Raw genomic sequence first — 17,930 nt, 5'->3', positions numbered from 1 at the left:
AAAGAAGGTCACTACATAATGATCAAAGGATCAATCCAAGAAGAAGATATAACAATTATAAATATATATGCACCCAACACGGGAGCACCGCAGTATGTAAGACAAATGCTAACAAGTATGAAAGGAGAAATTAACAATAACACAATAATAGTGGGAGACTTTAATACCCCACTCACACCTATGGATAGATCAACTAAACAGAAAATTAACAAGGAAACACAAACTTTAAACGATACAATAGACCAGTTAGACCTAATTGATATCTATAGGACATTTCATCCCAAAACAATGAATTTCACCTTTTTCTCAAGCGCACATGGAACCTTCTCCAGGATAGATCACATCCTGGGCCATAAAGCTAGCCTTGGTAAATTCAAAAAAAATAGAAATCATTCCAAGCATCTTTTCTGACCACAATGCAGTAAGATTAGATCTCAATTACAGGAGAAAAACTATTAAAAATTCCAACATATGGAGGCTGAACAACACGCTGCTGAATAACCAACAAATCACAGAAGAAATCAAAAAAGAAATCAAAATTTGCATAGAAACGAATGAAAATGAAAACACAACAACCCAAAACCTGTGGGACATGGTAAAAGCAGTCCTAAGGGGAAAATTCATAGCAATACAGGCACACCTCAAGAAACAAGAAAAAAGTCAAATAAATAACCTAACTCTACACCTAAAGCAACTAGAAAAGGAAGAAATGAAGAACCCCAGGGTTAGTAGAAGGAAAGAAATCTTAAAAATTAGAGCAGAAATAAATGCAAAAGAAACAAAAGAGACCATAGCAAAAATCAACAAAGCCAAAAGCTGGTTCTTTGAAAGGATAAATAAAATTGACAAACCATTAGCCAGACTCATCAAGAAACAAAGGGAGAAAAATCAAATCAATAAAATTAGAAACGAAAATGGAGAGATCACAACAGACAACACAGAAATACAAAGGATCATAAGAGACTATTATCAACAATTATATGCCAATAAAATGGACAACGAGGAAGAAATGGACAAATTCTTAGAAAAGTACAACTTTCCAAAACTCGACCAGGAAGAAATAGAAAACCTTAACAGACCCATCACAAGCACGGAAATTGAAACTGTAATCAAAAATCTTCCAGCAAACAAAAGCCCAGGTCCAGACGGCTTCACAGCTGAATTCTACCAAAAATTTAGAGAAGAGCTAACACCTATCCTGCTCAAACTCGTCCAGAAAATTGCAGAGGAAGGTAAACTTCCAAACTCATTCTATGAGGCCACCATCACCCTAATACCAAAACCTGACAAAGATCCCACAAAAAAAGAAAACTACAGGCCAATATCACTGATGAACATAGATGCAAAAATCCTAAACAAAATTCTAGCAATCAGAATCCAACAACACATTAAAAAGATCATACACCATGACCAAGTGGGCTTTATCCCAGGGATGCAAGGATTCTTCAATATCCGCAAATCAATCAATGTAATACACCACATTAACAAATTGAAAAACAAAAACCATATGATTATCTCAATAGATGCAGAGAAAGCCTTTGACAAAATTCAACACCCATTTATGATAAAAACTCTCCAGAAAGCAGGAATAGAAGGAACATACCTCAACATAATAAAAGCTATATATGACAAACCCACAGCAAACATTATCCTCAATGGTGAAAAATTGAAAGCATTTCCTCTAAAGTCAGGAACAAGACAAGGGTGCCCACTTTCACCATTACTATTCAACATAGTTTTGGAAGTTTTGGCCACAGCAATCAGAGCAGAAAAAGAAATAAAAGGAATCCAAATTGGAAAAGAAGAAGTAAAACTCTCACTATTTGCAGATGACATGATCCTCTACATAGAAAACCCTAAAGACTCCACCAGAAAATTACTAGAACTAATCAATGATTATAGTAAAGTTGCAGGATATAAAATCAACACACAGAAATCCCTTGCATTCCTATACACTAATAATGAGAAAACAGAAAGAGAAATTAAGGAAACAATTCCATTCACCATTGCAACGAAAAGAATAAAATACTTAGGAATATATCTACAAAAAAAAAAAAAAAGAGGCCCCTCCTGGGGCTTCCCTGGTAGTCCAATAGTTGGGAATCTGCCTGCCAATGCAGGGAACACCAGTTTGGTCCCTGGTCTGGGAGGATCTCACAAACCGTGCGTCAGCTAAGCCTTTGGCCACAACTGCTGAGTTGCACACTCCAGAGGCCTGACCTGCAACAAGAGAAGAGACGGCAGTGAGCAGCCTGCATACCACAGCTAGAGAGTAGCCCCTGCTCTCTGAAACTACAGAAAGCCCACGTGCAGCAACAAAGACCCAGCACAACCAAAAATAAACAAAATTAAAAAGAGAGAGAGACCATTCCACTGTTGCATTAGCTGAGTGCTTCTTAGGGATGGATATCTGATAAGACAAGTGAGTCCTGACCATGTGCATTGTCTCATTTCCTTTACCAACAAATGGGTCCTGTTTTATCTCAGGCAACATTGATAGATCACGAACTTTAAGTCCAAGGACAGTATTGCTGACAGAGTGCTGCAGGCAGGGAAGATAAAGCCTACATTTAGGGGATAAGTCAACCCATGCCAGAAAAGATTATTTGCTATTCATGTAATGTTTTGTATTTGTTGTCTCAGGGCCTGTTGGGAGAAGGATGTGCTAATACCCTTCCTGAAAGCCTGTTAACAACTTCCACATCTTATAATTCGCTCAATCTCCTGGAGATTCTGTCTGATGTACATTATCCCCAGGGTTGATACTGGGAAACCCACATGGGGATAAGTAACTATTACTGGTGTTAAGGGAGACTGGGTTCCCAGAGGCTACAGAGAAGCTGTGAATTTCAATGTAAGGAAGTCCTGCGGTAACTCCAGTTCTCACTAAGCCGACATACACTCCTCAAGAATTATTCCACCTCTCATCCTTGTACATCTGGAGGCAAAGGAAACATTCTCTCTCTTTTAGTTTTCCCATTATGCTGGAGGCTGACTTGGAAGCCAAAGGCTCTTCCCAGAAGACACTTGCATCCTGATATGAGTATCAGGTAAGTATGATGACCTTTACCTGGTCAAGGCTGTTAAGAAATGAATCAAACTTGAAGATGAGCACTGTGTGACTCTCTTCCTTTTTCTCAAATGTACTTTTCCTTCTCTCTCCGCAGACAGATTTCCTTGGTTATTCAGTTCATACAGCATGAAGTGGCAGTAGCTTAAATTCTAAATTTTAATATATCCTCTGCTCAAGAGCCAGCCATACTTCACCTGGCCATCCCCCACCACCCTTCAAAGACCCCTGAGTGAAAGGGCAGAGTCTTTGATGAAAGGATGGAGATAATCACAGGGGCCACTTTCTCTTGGACATTTCTCTTTAAGTAGAAGAGAACGATCTACACACTAGAAGTAGCTACTTTAAGGTAGAGAGGCCTTCTACACTTTAAGTGCAAAGTGGTGAAAGTCGTTGGCATTTTGGGACCCAGAAAACTCAGGGCTGCATCAACATTAGTCACATTGGCAGCTCTGAAACCACTGGTGCCCGACATAGCATCAGTTTGTCAAAGCAGGCACTGGCAGAACAGTAGTGATGAGCAACTTAGATGAGAAGGGGAAGAAAATAGAGGGTTCTGCTCACCAGGAACAGAGTCCATGTGAGAACTTTCAGGGAACTCTAGACAGAAATGGTGGCAAATAATAAAAGCAGAGATTTCTGTTGTGCCAGCCAGATGTAGAGCTGAGGGAAAGTACAGAGAGAAGAAACCTCCCAAGAAGGACTTTTCTTAATTTTCTTCCTTCTGCTTCTTGCAAAGCTCAGAGCTTGCCTTCCCCTCCATCTTTGCCTACTTGATATCCCATGGTGAAATGCTAAAGTCTCCACAGGTGTCAGAGAACACTTTTTCAGCAAACATTTCTGAATGTCCCACTATGTGGCAAGAGCAATGCCAAGTGGCATGACACAACTCCAGCCTGTGTTTCCTGAGACTGTATCAGCCCATAGGCCCAAGAGTGATAATAAACAACAGGCTGTTGTTTTATCTACTATTTTATTTACTATTTCAACCCCACCTAAGGCTTCCCAGGTGACTCAATGTTAAAGAATCCACCTGCCAATGCAGTAGACAAGGGTTCAGTTCCTGGGTAGGAAGATCGTCTGGAGAAGGAAATGGTGAACCCACTCCAGCATTCTTGCCTGGGAAATCCCATGGACAGAGGAGCCTGGCAGGTACAGTTCACAGGGTCACAGAAGAGTCAGACACGACTTAATGACTAAACAACAACAATCCCTGCAGTCTGGCCAAAATGAACTGTTTCTGGCAGTTCCCAGGAAGTTCTTGCATGAGCTCTGTGTTCTCTGGAGTTTAAAGCACCTGTGCCTCTCTCCACTTTGCCTATCTCCGTGTAGAATACCTCTCTCTTCCCTTGAGTTCCGTCACTCAATCACTGAAAAAATAGCCCAAGAGAGGCCCTCCACTATCTTTAGCTTCTGCCACCAGACTCTCTATCCCTTTGGCTAAGACACAAGACAGTGGGGCTGGTGAAGAATCAGTAATAGAATCAGAGATGGTGTTGTCTGGCATCCTCTGGCGTGCATCTCATTCTACCCCAAAACCAGTCTCTCTCCAGAGGCAAATAGAAGTCTACGTTTATAAAACTGGATTTCCATACACAAAGGCAAAAAGGATTCAGTCCGTGGGATTGCCAAAGTATCTTACAAACACAAAAGGGTCTTGAAACAAAAACAATAAATACATAAATGTTTATATTCAGAGATATTTATATATACTATATTTACATAGCATATATTTTATATATTTATTATACATTTTATACATAATCTCAACTGCCACATAGCCTGTGATAAATACCACTATGAAATAAACACTGAGGACACTTATTTCTACCTGATATAAGAAAACACTTCCTAAGTCTTTAAGTATATTAACGTATTCATACATTACATGTTGATTCAACTGCACGCATTACAATACATGTCGATGGTTTGCTGTATGTCTGGCACTATTCTGCACATATAATGATTTTTTAAAAAAAGACAAATTTCCTGATCTTATAAATCTGTCATTTTACTGATGCAAATTAGAAAATAAATAAGAAATTTTTTTAAGAAACAGGAAAATTGTGGATTGTAATGAGTGATCTGAAGACAAAAAGCAGGGCAAAGCAATAGAAAATATCTTGAGCAGAGTTTTAGTTGGGGTGGTCAGAGAATTTCAAAAGGAGAAAAACCAGATAGACATAAACGTTCGGGTATTAATGTTGGGAAATTCTAAGGATGAGAGGGTTTCGCTGGTGGCTCAGTGAATAAGAATCTGCCTGCCAATGAAGAAGACAAGGGTTCGATTGTGATCCGGGAAGTTCCAACGTGCCTCAGAGCAATGAAGCTCATGCACCATAACTACTGAGCCTGTGCTCTAGAGCCCAGGAACCACAACTATTGAGCCCATGCATCACAACTAATGAAGACTGCATGCCCCAGACGCCGTGCTCCACAAAAAGAGAAACCTGTGCACCGCAACGAGAGAAAGCCCCAACACATCAATGAAGAACCAGCGCAGCCAAAAATAAATAATGAAAAAATTAAAAATAAAAATTCTAAAGATGGGAAATTGACAATAGCAAGAGAAAATACTAGAGAGGTAAGAAAAGGATTATGAGGGCTCCTGTATGCCATAGTGAGGAATTTGGAATTTTAGTTGAAGGCAATTGAAAACCACTTGAAGTTTTCGAGAAGGGAAGCGAGGCAATTCTTTTAGGAAGGATAATTCTTTTGGCAATATGCAAGAAGGCTATAACTCCTAAATTCAGTTTCTAAAACCCTTATAGTTTTGAAACTTCTTTCACATTATCACTTCCTTGACAAAATTATTTTGTGAATCTACTATACATACTAAACTCTTTTCCAGGCTATGGTACTGTTATGGGATATTTCTCCTCTTAGGTATTATTTACTATTAAATTTGCATCATGGTTTGTATGTGGTGTGTGCGTCTATGAAACAGAGAGACACACAGACAGAGGTTGATTTCTAAAATGAGACCAGATGATTTTACCAAAAAGAGAATGATTAATGTGAGGTCTGAATTTATAGGAAGTGAACACAAAAGGTTGAAAAGAGTATTTGCTCTATCATATTAAGCAATTTTAAAAGACATAAAGAAAGAAAACAAAAAAAACATTGATGCTTTGCTGAGTTTTCACTGAAAATGGTAACAATGAGAGTTTCTCAGGCTTAGTCCTCTGGAACATACAGTATGGATACAGTGAATTCTAAATCACTTCCAATAAAAGTTTTCCAATCAATAGACATGAATACAGACTCCATATCAAAGGCTCCATGACTTTACTTATTAAAATATATTGTTCCCATTTCAATACAATTGTTCATAGTAAATTTTATTATCTGTGCATTTTCAGAAAGAAATATTTTTCTCTACACAAAGCAGAAGCAAGAAAGCCAGTCTAAATATTTCAATCGTCCAGGGAAGGACTAAGGCAGTACATATTTGTAACTTATTTCAAATTTCTAGATTTAATTTTTGAGAAACTCTTGAGTTATCTTTGTAGTTCATACATCATAAAGACAGTATCCCCAGCAGTTAAGAACTCATATTTTAGAGTCTGTTGGAATCCTGCCTCTGTGATTTACTAAGTACATCACTCTGATAAAATCACTGCATCTCTTTAACCCTCAGTTCCTTCACATATTTAGCAGAAATCATGATAATGCCAAGCTCACAGAGTTGTTGTGACAAATTGCATAGAAAGTGCTTCGGTCAGTGCCTGAAACACAGAAGGTACTCTTACTTAGTAACTCTCTAGCACCCCCTTGTTTGTCAACAAAAGAGTAACTGTGAAAAGGCCTCAAGCTTGCTCACAAACTCTACGTACTCAGGGGGAAAGACATGGATTAAACAAACAGCTTAACAGTATGGAGTTCTCTTAACTCCAACAAGCGGAGTACAATGGAAAGAGCTAACAACAGCGCCTTCTCTCGATTCATTCTCCTGGGCTTCTCCAACCAGCCCCAGCTGGAAACGGCTCTCTTTGCGGTCATCCTGATCATCTACTCCTTGAGCTGTTTAGGCAATGGCGCCATTATGCTTTTGTCAACGATGGATCCTCACCTCCACTCCCCTATGTACTTCTTCCTCTCCAACCTCTCTTTTATGGATCTTTGTTTGACTACTTGCACTGTCCCTCAGACCCTGGCCAACTTTAAGGGGAAGGACAAGACCATCACCTATGGTGGCTGTGTGGCCCAGCTCTTCATTGCCTTGGGACTCGGGGGAGTAGAGTGTGTCCTCCTGTCTGTCATGGCCTATGACCGCTATGTAGCTGTGTGCCGTCCCCTCCACTACATGGTGATCGTGCATCCCCAGCTTTGCTTGCAGCTGGTTGTAACTGCTTGGCTTACAGGCTTTGGCAGTTCTGTAGTCCAGACAGCACTGACCATGACTCTTCCTCTCTGTGGTAAAAACCAAGTGGACCATTTCTTCTGTGAAGTTCCAGTGATGCTGAAACTGGCCTGCACCAACACCTCTGTCAATGAGGCTGAACTCTTTGCTGTCAGTGTGTTCTTTTTGGTGGTGCCCCTGTCACTCATCTTAGTATCCTACGGTCACATTACCCGTGCAGTCCTGAAGATAAAGTCGGCCCAAGGGAGACAGAAGGCTTTTGGAACCTGTGGTTCTCACCTAATGGTAGTGATTATTTTCTTTGGGACGCTCATCTCCATGTACCTTCAGCCTCCTTCCAGCTATTCACAGGATGTGAACAAAAGCATTGCACTGTTCTATACTCTGGTGACTCCCCTGCTTAATCCCCTGATTTACACTTTGAGAAACAAGGAAGTCAAAGGGGCACTAAGGAGACAAATGAGGAGAATCCTAGACTTGAGGCCGAGTTAATGCAGTGCTTGCAGGCCCAGGAAGTTCTGCAACGGAACACTTCTGAGAGTAAAAACTAGTTAATTTAAACACATCCTTATAAAGCACCAACCATGTGCGAGACTGTGTTCTAGATACTTGAGATGTATCAGTGAGACAGAGGCTAAACCATTGAGCTAAACCTTTTGTTAGGGAGAATATATGTTAAATAAGAAATTCTAAAAATAAACTATGCTATATCATGTACTACACAATAATGGGAATGAACAATAATTACACATACAAAAACATGAATGATTCCTACAAACATGATTTACAGTGAGCAAACTAGATACAAAATAATTCCTACAGTATGATTCCATTTACATAAAATTCAACCAAGGTACAATGAATCTCTGGTATTGAAAGTCAGAACAGTGGTTCCCCTGGGGACTGGGAGTTCTTCCTTGGAAGATATGTGGGGGAGGGGCATTCTGGAGTTCTGGTCAGGTTGTGATTCTTGATCTGGATGTTGGTGATATAAAATATTCAATCTGTGAAAATTCATCAAACCTGAAACTTAAAGTACCTGCACTTTCTGTATGGATGCTGGACTTCAAATCATTTACTTCTTAAAAGTTTCAAATAAACCAGATATTAGCAGAATACTTTGATTCTAAATGATCACACTAAGTATTTTTGTTACTTTCACATAAAATAAAATTTGGGTTTATCTTCTCAGTGATCTAAGTTTCTTCTATCCATTGACCATCTTTAATAGATTTAAAGTGTTTAGATATTAGCAATTTCGGGCCAACTCAGATGAACCTTGTCTTGAAGATCTCAATTTAATGAAGATCTCAATTCAAGATCATGTGTCCTGTGAGTCTCTCTGGTCTCTTCATTCCATGTAGATACTTAGTGATCAGGTCTTGAGACAAAAATCATACTGATAATTTTCAGATGAAATTTCTACTACTGGGTATTATATTGCATTGAATTAAGTTAATCTTGACTGAAAAAGACATTTATTGTGAATATTTGTTTGTATGTCTGTATTTATATAATGTAGCATACAAGAATGCATAATTTACTAGTAGCCAAAAATATTTTTACTTACTACAGATTTTTCAGTATTTAATAGCATATGATAAAAGGGCAGATACTAAAGGGAATTTATAAAACAGTGTAAAAACAGAAATAATTTTCTGGTAAGCTCAATGTGCCTTTGTGCAAATATGTTCTTCTTAAATATTTCTTATTTAATAATGGTAAGTTGGATGTTTTTTCATGCATTATACTCCTAATGAAACAATAGAAAAAGGATTTTTCTTTATTTAAGTGAAAACAGATTAATGACTTGTTGAGGTCTGTACTATTCTTACCTCAGCTTGTACTGAATATGAGTTATTTCTGATTATATTTTTTGTAATACAGAAGATATGGGTTTTTTATATCAACCCCTCGGAGTTTTCTTTTAAACCATGACAGCTAGCTTCACTGATAACCATATCATCTTTTGGCACAGAAGTTCCATACTCTGTAGTCATCTAGATGCTTACATTTTTCCTTTTCAGCAAATAAATGCTGAAAATTTATCATTTCATTCAAGGTAACCTTTTGTGAACTGCATTTCCCAATAAGATGCATTAGGTTACAGCTGAACACAGTTCCCACTGCAAGTCCAGTCACTCCTCCTTAGCCACAGACTCAACCAAACATGGATCCATTTGATCTGTCATTCTCCATAAAGGATTTGAGCATCCAGCTTTTCTGGTATAGGAGTGGGTGGGAGGAAGTGCCTGAAACAACCCCTGGCCAATACTGGGAAACAATTGTACTTGGAAAGGTCAAATTAACTTTAGCAGCCATATTTTTGAAGCCATTATAAAGTTGTGAAAGTGATGAGGGTGATATAGACATGAGTAGCAGAAAGCACTGAACACTTCTGAGGTGAGCTGAAGGACAACTGCCTTTTTTTTTCTCATAGAGCATTTGAAGAGTGTGAGTGTGAATTGAGGATTGAGCATGGCCCATAGAGAGGGACTTTGGCACGAAAACATGAAAAGCCAAACACTCATGTAAGGCTAGCATGACAAGCTGAAAACTTAAAGAGACTTAAATACGTGGCCAGATGTTTCCAGTGGACATTTCTATTTCCAGAGGACTCCCCGGGAAGCCAGAAAGGCAGACAAAAGTTTCAAAAATATGGAATAATCTATCCTGCTACTCCATTGTGCTTAGGAAACAAAAACTCACTAGGGTAAGGGGTCCTTTCTCTAACACATAGTTCTCTTCGGTAAGGCAGTTGCCAAATTTTGAAGCTTCATGAAAGTGAAGGCGCTCAGTCGTGTCCACTCTTTGTGATCCCGTGGACTGTAGCCTACCAGGTTCCTTACATCCATGGGATTTTCCAGGCCAGAATACTAGAGTGGGTTGCTATTTGGCTAAGTAGCTAAGCTAGATGTCTTTGAGGGGCAGAACTTAAGCTCCAAGAGTCTTTCAGGGCTGAGAACATACGACTTCTGAGACTTTCTGTCAAAACCCAGGAGAAGATTGTATCTCTTGTATCTCTAGAAGACAACAAGATAAAAGCTGAATAGAACAAGGACCAACTGTACAGCAGAGGAAACTATAGTCAATATTTTGTAACTATTTTTGTACTCAATAAAGGTTAAGAATCTGAAAAACGATATATACACACACACATATTGTGATCATCATTTCATGATGTATGTATGTATGTATGTATGTAACTCAAATCACTATTCTATACATCTTCAGTTCAATTCAGTCAGTTCAGTCGCTCAGTTGTGTCTGACTCTTTGACAGCCCATGAACCACAGTACACCAGGTCTCCCTGTCCATCACCAACTCCCAGAGTCCACTCAAACCCATGTCCATTGAGTCTGTGATGCCATCTTATCCTCTGTTGTCCACGCCTCCTCCTGCCCTCAATCTTTGGAAGGATAGTTATGACCAACCTGGAAAGCATATTAAAAAGCAGAGACATTACTTTGTCAACAAAGGTCCATGTATTCAAGGCTATCTTTTTTCCAGTAGTCATGTATGGATGTGAAAGTTGGACTATAAAGACAGCTGAGCAGAGAAGAATTGATGCTTTTGAACTGTGGTGTTGGAGAAGACTCTTGAGAGTCCCTTGGACTGCAAGGAGATCCAACCAGTCCATCCTAAAAGAGATCAGTCCTGGGTGTTCATTGGAAGGACTGATGTTGAAGCTGAAACTCCAATACTTTGGCCACCTGATGCGCAGAGCTGACTCATTTGAAAAGACCCTGACACTGGGAAAGACTGAGGGCAGGAGGAGAAGGGAACGACAGAAAATGAGATGGTTTGATGGCAAAACAAACTTATGCAATACTGTATATAAGACATGAAGTCATAAAACTTTTAGAAGAAAATATTATTCCTCAACGAAGCTGGAAGAAAATAAAAGAATAGCTATTATTAAAAACATAAAGGATAACAACAGTTGGTGAAGTTGGAAAAAGAACACTTATGTACTGTTGATGGGAATGTAAGATGGTAAGCCACTATGAAAAATAATATTAAGATATCAAAAAAAAAACTAAAGATAGAACTTCCATATTATCCAGCAATCCAAATTCTAGGTACACCAAATAAAATGAAATCACTATCTGCACTCCCATGTTCAATGCCCCATTTTTCACAATAGACAAGATACGGAAAAAACATATGTGACCAAAGAGGTGAATGGCTAAAGAAAAAGTTCTATGCATATCCAAAGGAATATTACTCATTAATGAGAAAGAATGAAATATTGCCCTTTGCAATAACATGGATGGACCATGACAGCATTATGCTCAGTGAAATAAGTCAGAAGAGAAAGACAAATGCTGTATGATCTCCCATACATGTGACATCAGAAAAACTGAACTTGTTACAAACAGAGGGAAGAATGGTGGTTACCAGGGCCAAAGAGGTAGAAGAAATGAGGAGATATTGGCAAAAGGTACAAACTTCCAGCTAAAAATTAATAATTTCTGAGGAGTCAAAAAAATAAACTTTTTTAAATTTTTAAGGGGAATAAATATTTGACAAGATAAAGATCTTAGCTAACACTATGTAGATATCCCTTTACCATATACAGGTTTATCAAATCATACGTTGTACTCTTTAAACTAGCTCAATTTATATCTCATTAGATATAGAGGAAAATAATTGAAAATAAGTGTTATTATTCATTTCTTTCATCCTACTTATTTTTCCTCTCCTAACTCAGAATTTCACTATTGTTTAAGACAAAAATTTCTACATAGTTAATAAAGGAAAATACTCTAGCCTATGTACAAAGACTGCCTTCTCTTTGTGATCCCAATTTCAATCCAGAGCCTGAAAGAATGGCACTTCTAAAAGTTTAACATTTTGTGTATCCATCATAACAGCAAAAGGAGCATGATCTCTTCCATGAAGCTCCTTAGTGCAGCAAATTCTATCAATTTTCTTTTTAATGTGACTTGCAGGAATAAAAAATTACCGCATTGACTTGTGTGTATTTGTCCTTATTTCTGAAAACACTGAAATTACACCATATATAAACCTGTATCTTCCAAGTGATATAAGCTAAAGAAAACATTTCCTTCTACTGTTCATCCTCAGGAAAGAGTTAAGAGATCGATCTAAAAGTGGTTGCATACAGAGTGTGTGTTTGTGGATGTGTACATCTGGCTGTGCGTAATCACTTAGTAATGTGTGTTATTTAAAGCCAAATAGAAACCAAAACAGAACATGCTGGGGGAGGGAGGGTGAATATGAGGAGAAATGTTCTTTGGGAAGTACTGGAGGCTTTTCCCAAGATGGGGAGTAAACTCAGAGAGAGGTTGATCTCGTGATAACAATGACACATTGATGACTATGGTGCTCACTTTATTTATATTAAACCAAACAGAATTCTCATTGAGTGGATGCATCATTAAGAAACTTTCCAAAGAGAATCTTGGGAGACTATTGAACAATCCTCAAATGCATGAAATAAGGACTGAAAAATATTTAGTAAGCACTACTTATGACCAGCTAACACAAAATCAGGACTGGGCTCCTGAGAAAGGTTTTGACAACTAACAGTGACATTGCATTGATCCTGAGTATCCCCAATAACCTAATCACTGGAAATGCCTAGGACGCTTCAGTGAGACTAAAGCTACAGGTACAGCAACAGCTACCCTGGTGGCTCAGAGGGTAAAATATCTGCTTGCAATGCAAGATACCCAGGTTCAACCCCCAAGGAAAATCCCTGGGTCAGAAAGATCCCCTGGAGAAATGGCAACCGAACCCAGTATTCTTGCCTGAGGAATGCCATGGACAGAGGAGCCTCATGGACTACACTCCATCAGGTCACAAAGAGCTGGACAGGATGGAGCGACTTTCACTTTTCACAACTGAAGAGTTTTACTCTCAAAAGAGGTTAAAATTATCCTTAGAAATGGTCACCTAATTAGAAGAATTTGCAGCTTCTAAACACATTGTGGATTTAATTCACTACAAAATGGTTAAAAGAATCTACCAAACAATATAAATCAGTAGAATAGATTGTTTAAAAGGAACATGAATACCCAATCCCTATAGCTGCCGCAGGGACACCTTCCCCTGAACCCTCTGATTCAGGAGACGTACAACTTTTCATTTCTGCATTTACACAGAGCACCCCTTCCCAGGAAACCACGTCCACAAGACATTTCCACACACTGTGGTTCCCTGAGTCTGACATATCAAGTTGAACTATGCTACAATACTGAAAAGACGAAAGAAGCTCTCAGTCATAATACAAACAGGCATCAGAAAAGAGCACACCTACAGAGGAAAGAGTTGACAGAAAACTATAATCTGTTCTTCCGTCCTCAGTGACCCTGGTTAGAGCAGAACCCTGGGCAAACAAAGAGTTAACACTGAAATCTACTGACTAGGAGATAAATGAGGATATTACAGGGGTCACTATATGCTGATTACCATTCTACTCATATTTTTAGCAGGGTGGATAGGGTCTGTTTACAGTACACAGACTACAATTGTTCTAATGAATAAAAGTCCTAAATGCCAGAACACGACTACAAAGGTGAAGATATATCAGGTGAGAAACTCTCAAGCCCTCCTTTGCTCTCTTGTACGATACAAGTTAAACAAGTGAGAGTCCCTCATTTGTTTTATATATCCCATTTTAAAAACCTAAGTTCAGGAAGCAGAGTCTGACTGGTTTGGGGCCTCACAGACATTGCACATGTTGTTGCTCTTGTTTTGTATTATTTTCTAATTGTTGGTCAATCTGGTGCTGGTTAAGAACTGTGCTTCATGGGAGTCTGACTGACACTTCAGGCTTCCAAGGTGGCACCTTACCTGAGCACACTGTGTTCACCTTGTGTTCCTCAGAAGGCAAAAATGATGAAAGATTATGACTTGCTGTTGGGCGTATTGACAGTTCTGAACTCCAGATGGGATCAAATAATTTAGCCAAAGCCTGGATACACCCAGTGCAGCCATTTCACAGATATTAAGAATTCAAAAGGAGGGAATTCCTCAGCATTCCAGGGTATAGGCTCCATGCTTCTCCTGCAGGGGCCATGGGTTCAATTCCTGTTCTGGGAACTAAAGAGGGAAAGCTTGGAAAGGTAGATATCATTTGAAAAAATTATAAAACAGAACTGAACTTTGGGTACATGGTATTTTTTAAGTGATCTTTTTTTTTTTTTTTTTTTAGTGCAGCCTCGGATCTAGATAACTTTTCTTATCTGTAATTTATTCTGAAGTAATATACACATCCAAATGACACTCAAGCATTTGCTTAAAACAAATAAATCTGTTTGGTGGCAGTCCTTAGGAGCAGACAAGTAGCTACTCACTCAGGAAAATAGGCTTTGTGACTTTATGTGACCTTGAAGGTTTCTGCACCAAAGAAAGTATCACTGAGGACTATTTGGGCATAACTATCAAGACCTGATTGAGTAATAAGGACAGGCGGAAATTTCTCACCATTCAGAGTACAGAGCCCTCCAAACTGCTTTTTATCAGGTATATGTTCAGCATTACTGTGGGGTCAAAATCCTTGGTTTCACAAGTATTTAACTCAAGGGTGAAGAGTGTGGTGTGTTAGGAATATAGATAGAATCTTGACCCTGTATATAATTTACCCACACTGCCATATCCAGCTTGCAAGACCACTTCTCAGGCAAATTGGCTGAGAGGGTTCAAGGCCCAGGAGGATGGTTAGCTGCTAGGAGAGGGAACTGTGTGATAGTTGTCATGCTTTTGTCTCCACTGAGAGACACAAATGCACTTACTTGCCTAGTGGTACTTGCTGGGGAAATCTACCAAAAATCATAAATATTTCTGTGATGATCGCACAGTCAAAGCTTTAACCTCCAGAGAGAACATACACTGTTCATGACGCTTAACTTACACACACAAAAAAACAGAATCTATACCTGAAAATAAATATATGCTGTAAACTGAACTTGAGTGGGGATCTAAGAGCTAGAATGTCAGATTAATTTTCTATGGAATGTTTATTTTGTTACTCATAATTCAGAACTCTGTGACAGTTATTTCACAATTACACAGCTACTACTAAAGCTTAGTCATGTATTTTTAAATTAATAGACACAATATTTGTTTTTTCAATTGCCTTCTGATGAGTCTGAGGACATCTCCACAAAACATGGGATTTCCTGGGAATCAGGGGCCATTTCCAATAGCTTTATACTTCACTAAATCTGAAATTCATAGGAAGTTTGGCAGAGGAGAGATTCTAAGGTCTTAACCAATTGATGCCTAAATCAAAGAATTTATAAAGTGGCACGACGAGAATAATCTAAACATATTTTACCCTTTGAAACTTTTGCTGCGTCACAGTAGGTAAAATGTGTAGAATACGTAATAGAACTTGGGTCATATGCTGCTCAGATATAATGCCCTCGAAAATTCCTCATTTAGAAATCTCATTTAACAGAGGAACTAGGTGGTTCACAAAATTAAAGTAACCAACTTTGTGCCTCACATCAGTGTTTTTCTCCTGCTGTGAACAAAAATACATGTAAGAACTACCTGGTGTTGTTACCAACGAAGGGCTACCAGTGTCACTGCCAGCAGTGCATCATACCCTTCGCTCAGTGAGTCCTAGCACGGCCTTCTCTGAAATGATCCTACACAATATGGCGGCTGCACTGCTGAGGTTACAGTTGCACCTGATGTCTGAATGGCTTTACCAAAATTAATACAGCAAGATTTTCTTTGAGATTCAACTTTATTTTCCCCACAAGTGCTCCATCTACATCAGTGAAAAACATCTGATCAAACCATCAAACTATGGAATTTTCATAGAGACATGATCCAAATAAGAGAATGAATGGTATCTTCTAGTAACTCCTAGAAAATATTATTAATAATATTCCTTACAGTGTTTCAGTGGCTTTATGTTCTTATTTGGGCTTCATGTAATATAGACGCATGTCTTTTTGCAAATAGATATGGAACAATGTACCCAAATGGGAGTGCAAATAAAAATCCTTGGAGCTGTTAAAACAGTAACTACAAAACAGATGCTGTCAGAACACTGAATCAGCATCTCTGGAAGTTGAAAAGAATACATGAACTTAGAATCTGAACACTCACTTTTCAACGGGAATGAAAGGAACAAATTCCCTTCAGAAATGTCAGAGGGAATTTTAGATGACTTATGCGGGACACACAGATACATCTAAAGAGCACTGGCGTTCAAGGTCCTTCCATTAAACTGTCCTCCTCAGCCATCATCTGGAGTCAGAGTCCTTCCAAAGCAGCTTCTTCATCGCTCCCTTCACATCCCTGTTCCTCAGCGTATATATGAGGGGGTTGGTCATGGGGATAATGACAGTGTAGAAGAGAGACATGAACTTGTCCTGATCCTGGGAGTTCTTGCTGCTGGGCTGATAATATACATAGATGGCTGTGCCAAAGAACAGGGAGACCACCGTGAGGTGGGATCCACACGTGCCAAATGCTTTTCTCTGCCCTGCAGCGGACTTTATTCTTAAGACCGCCCTGACAATCCGACCATAGGAGAACACAATCAATGCAACAGGTGTGAGAAGAATGATGACACTGGCAAAGAAGCTCGCATACACATTCATAGTGGTGTCAACACAGACAAGTTTGAGAAATGGAGGGATCTCACAAAAGAAGTGGGCTAATTTATTTCTTCCACAACGAGGTAAAAGGAAGACAAGCGCTGTCTGCAATAAGGAGTTGGCAAAACCAGTGACCCATGAAGCAGAAGCCATCAGGGCACACAGACGGGGGTGCATGATTACTGTATAGTGAAGGGGCCTGCAAACAGCTGCATAGCGGTCAAATGCCATAACTCCTAGGAGAATACATTCTGTACATCCCAACGCCAGAGAGATGTACATTTGAACTACACAGCCACCAAAGGAGATGGATTTGTCTGCTCCACTGAGATTAAATAGGAACTGGGGAACAATGCTGGTGGTGTAGCACATGTCCAGAAAGCTCAGGTTAGAGAGGAAAAAGTACATCGGGGTGTGAAGACATGCGTCCAAGTAGGACAATGCAATGATGGTTGTGTTTCCCAGCAAAGTGAAGATGTAGAAGATCAAAAGGACCACAAAGAGGATGAGCTCAAGTTGAAGCCTGTCAGAGAAGCCCAGTAAGATAAATCCAGTGAAAGAACTTTCATTTTTCTGTTCCATCCTTTGCTAGCACATGGCTCCTGTCAAATCAAGCATTTAGCAATTTATTAAAGGTATCTTCCAAAAAAGTGCAGGGATAAAGAGAAAAATTTGTCATGTCCAAAGACATGGTCATGTGATTTATATGCAACTATTTGAATAAATGATGTACCTATTGAAATTGAGCTCTATACTATCACAAAAAGTTATATAGAGAGTTATATATTGATAATTAATATAAGAAAATAATAAATAATAATAATAAAATCAAATAATGAACCTTGGTTTGCACCAATCATACATATAAAGTGCCTTTTTCAGATTGAGTTTAATAGGATTATAGGATGAT

General features: G+C 39.0%; 2 protein-coding genes and 1 pseudogene across 2 annotated transcripts; 2 read left to right on the top strand and 1 right to left on the bottom strand.

Moving 5' to 3' along the window:
• Window positions 1-17,930, top strand: part of LOC617979 (BOLA class I histocompatibility antigen, alpha chain BL3-7-like) — a 109,099-nt pseudogene that overhangs the window by 44,689 nt on the left and 46,480 nt on the right.
• On the top strand, window positions 6,981-7,925 carry OR2B7C (olfactory receptor family 2 subfamily B member 7C). Its single transcript, NM_001390279.1, has one exon. It carries the CDS (start codon window positions 6,981-6,983, stop codon window positions 7,923-7,925), a length of 945 nt encoding a protein of 314 aa, NP_001377208.1.
• LOC615902 (putative olfactory receptor 2B8) lies at window positions 16,522-17,617 on the bottom strand. The gene is given in 1 exon segment (XM_059880645.1): window positions 16,522-17,617. A coding segment is annotated over 1 exon segment (954 nt). The 3' UTR covers window positions 16,522-16,663.

This window comes from Bos taurus, chromosome 23 (genome assembly GCF_002263795.3).
Source record: "Bos taurus isolate L1 Dominette 01449 registration number 42190680 breed Hereford chromosome 23, ARS-UCD2.0, whole genome shotgun sequence".
Classification (NCBI taxonomy): domain Eukaryota; kingdom Metazoa; phylum Chordata; class Mammalia; order Artiodactyla; family Bovidae; genus Bos; species Bos taurus.
The sequence above is the reverse complement of the archived record's forward strand: the minus strand, read 5'-3'. Positions and strand labels throughout refer to the sequence as shown.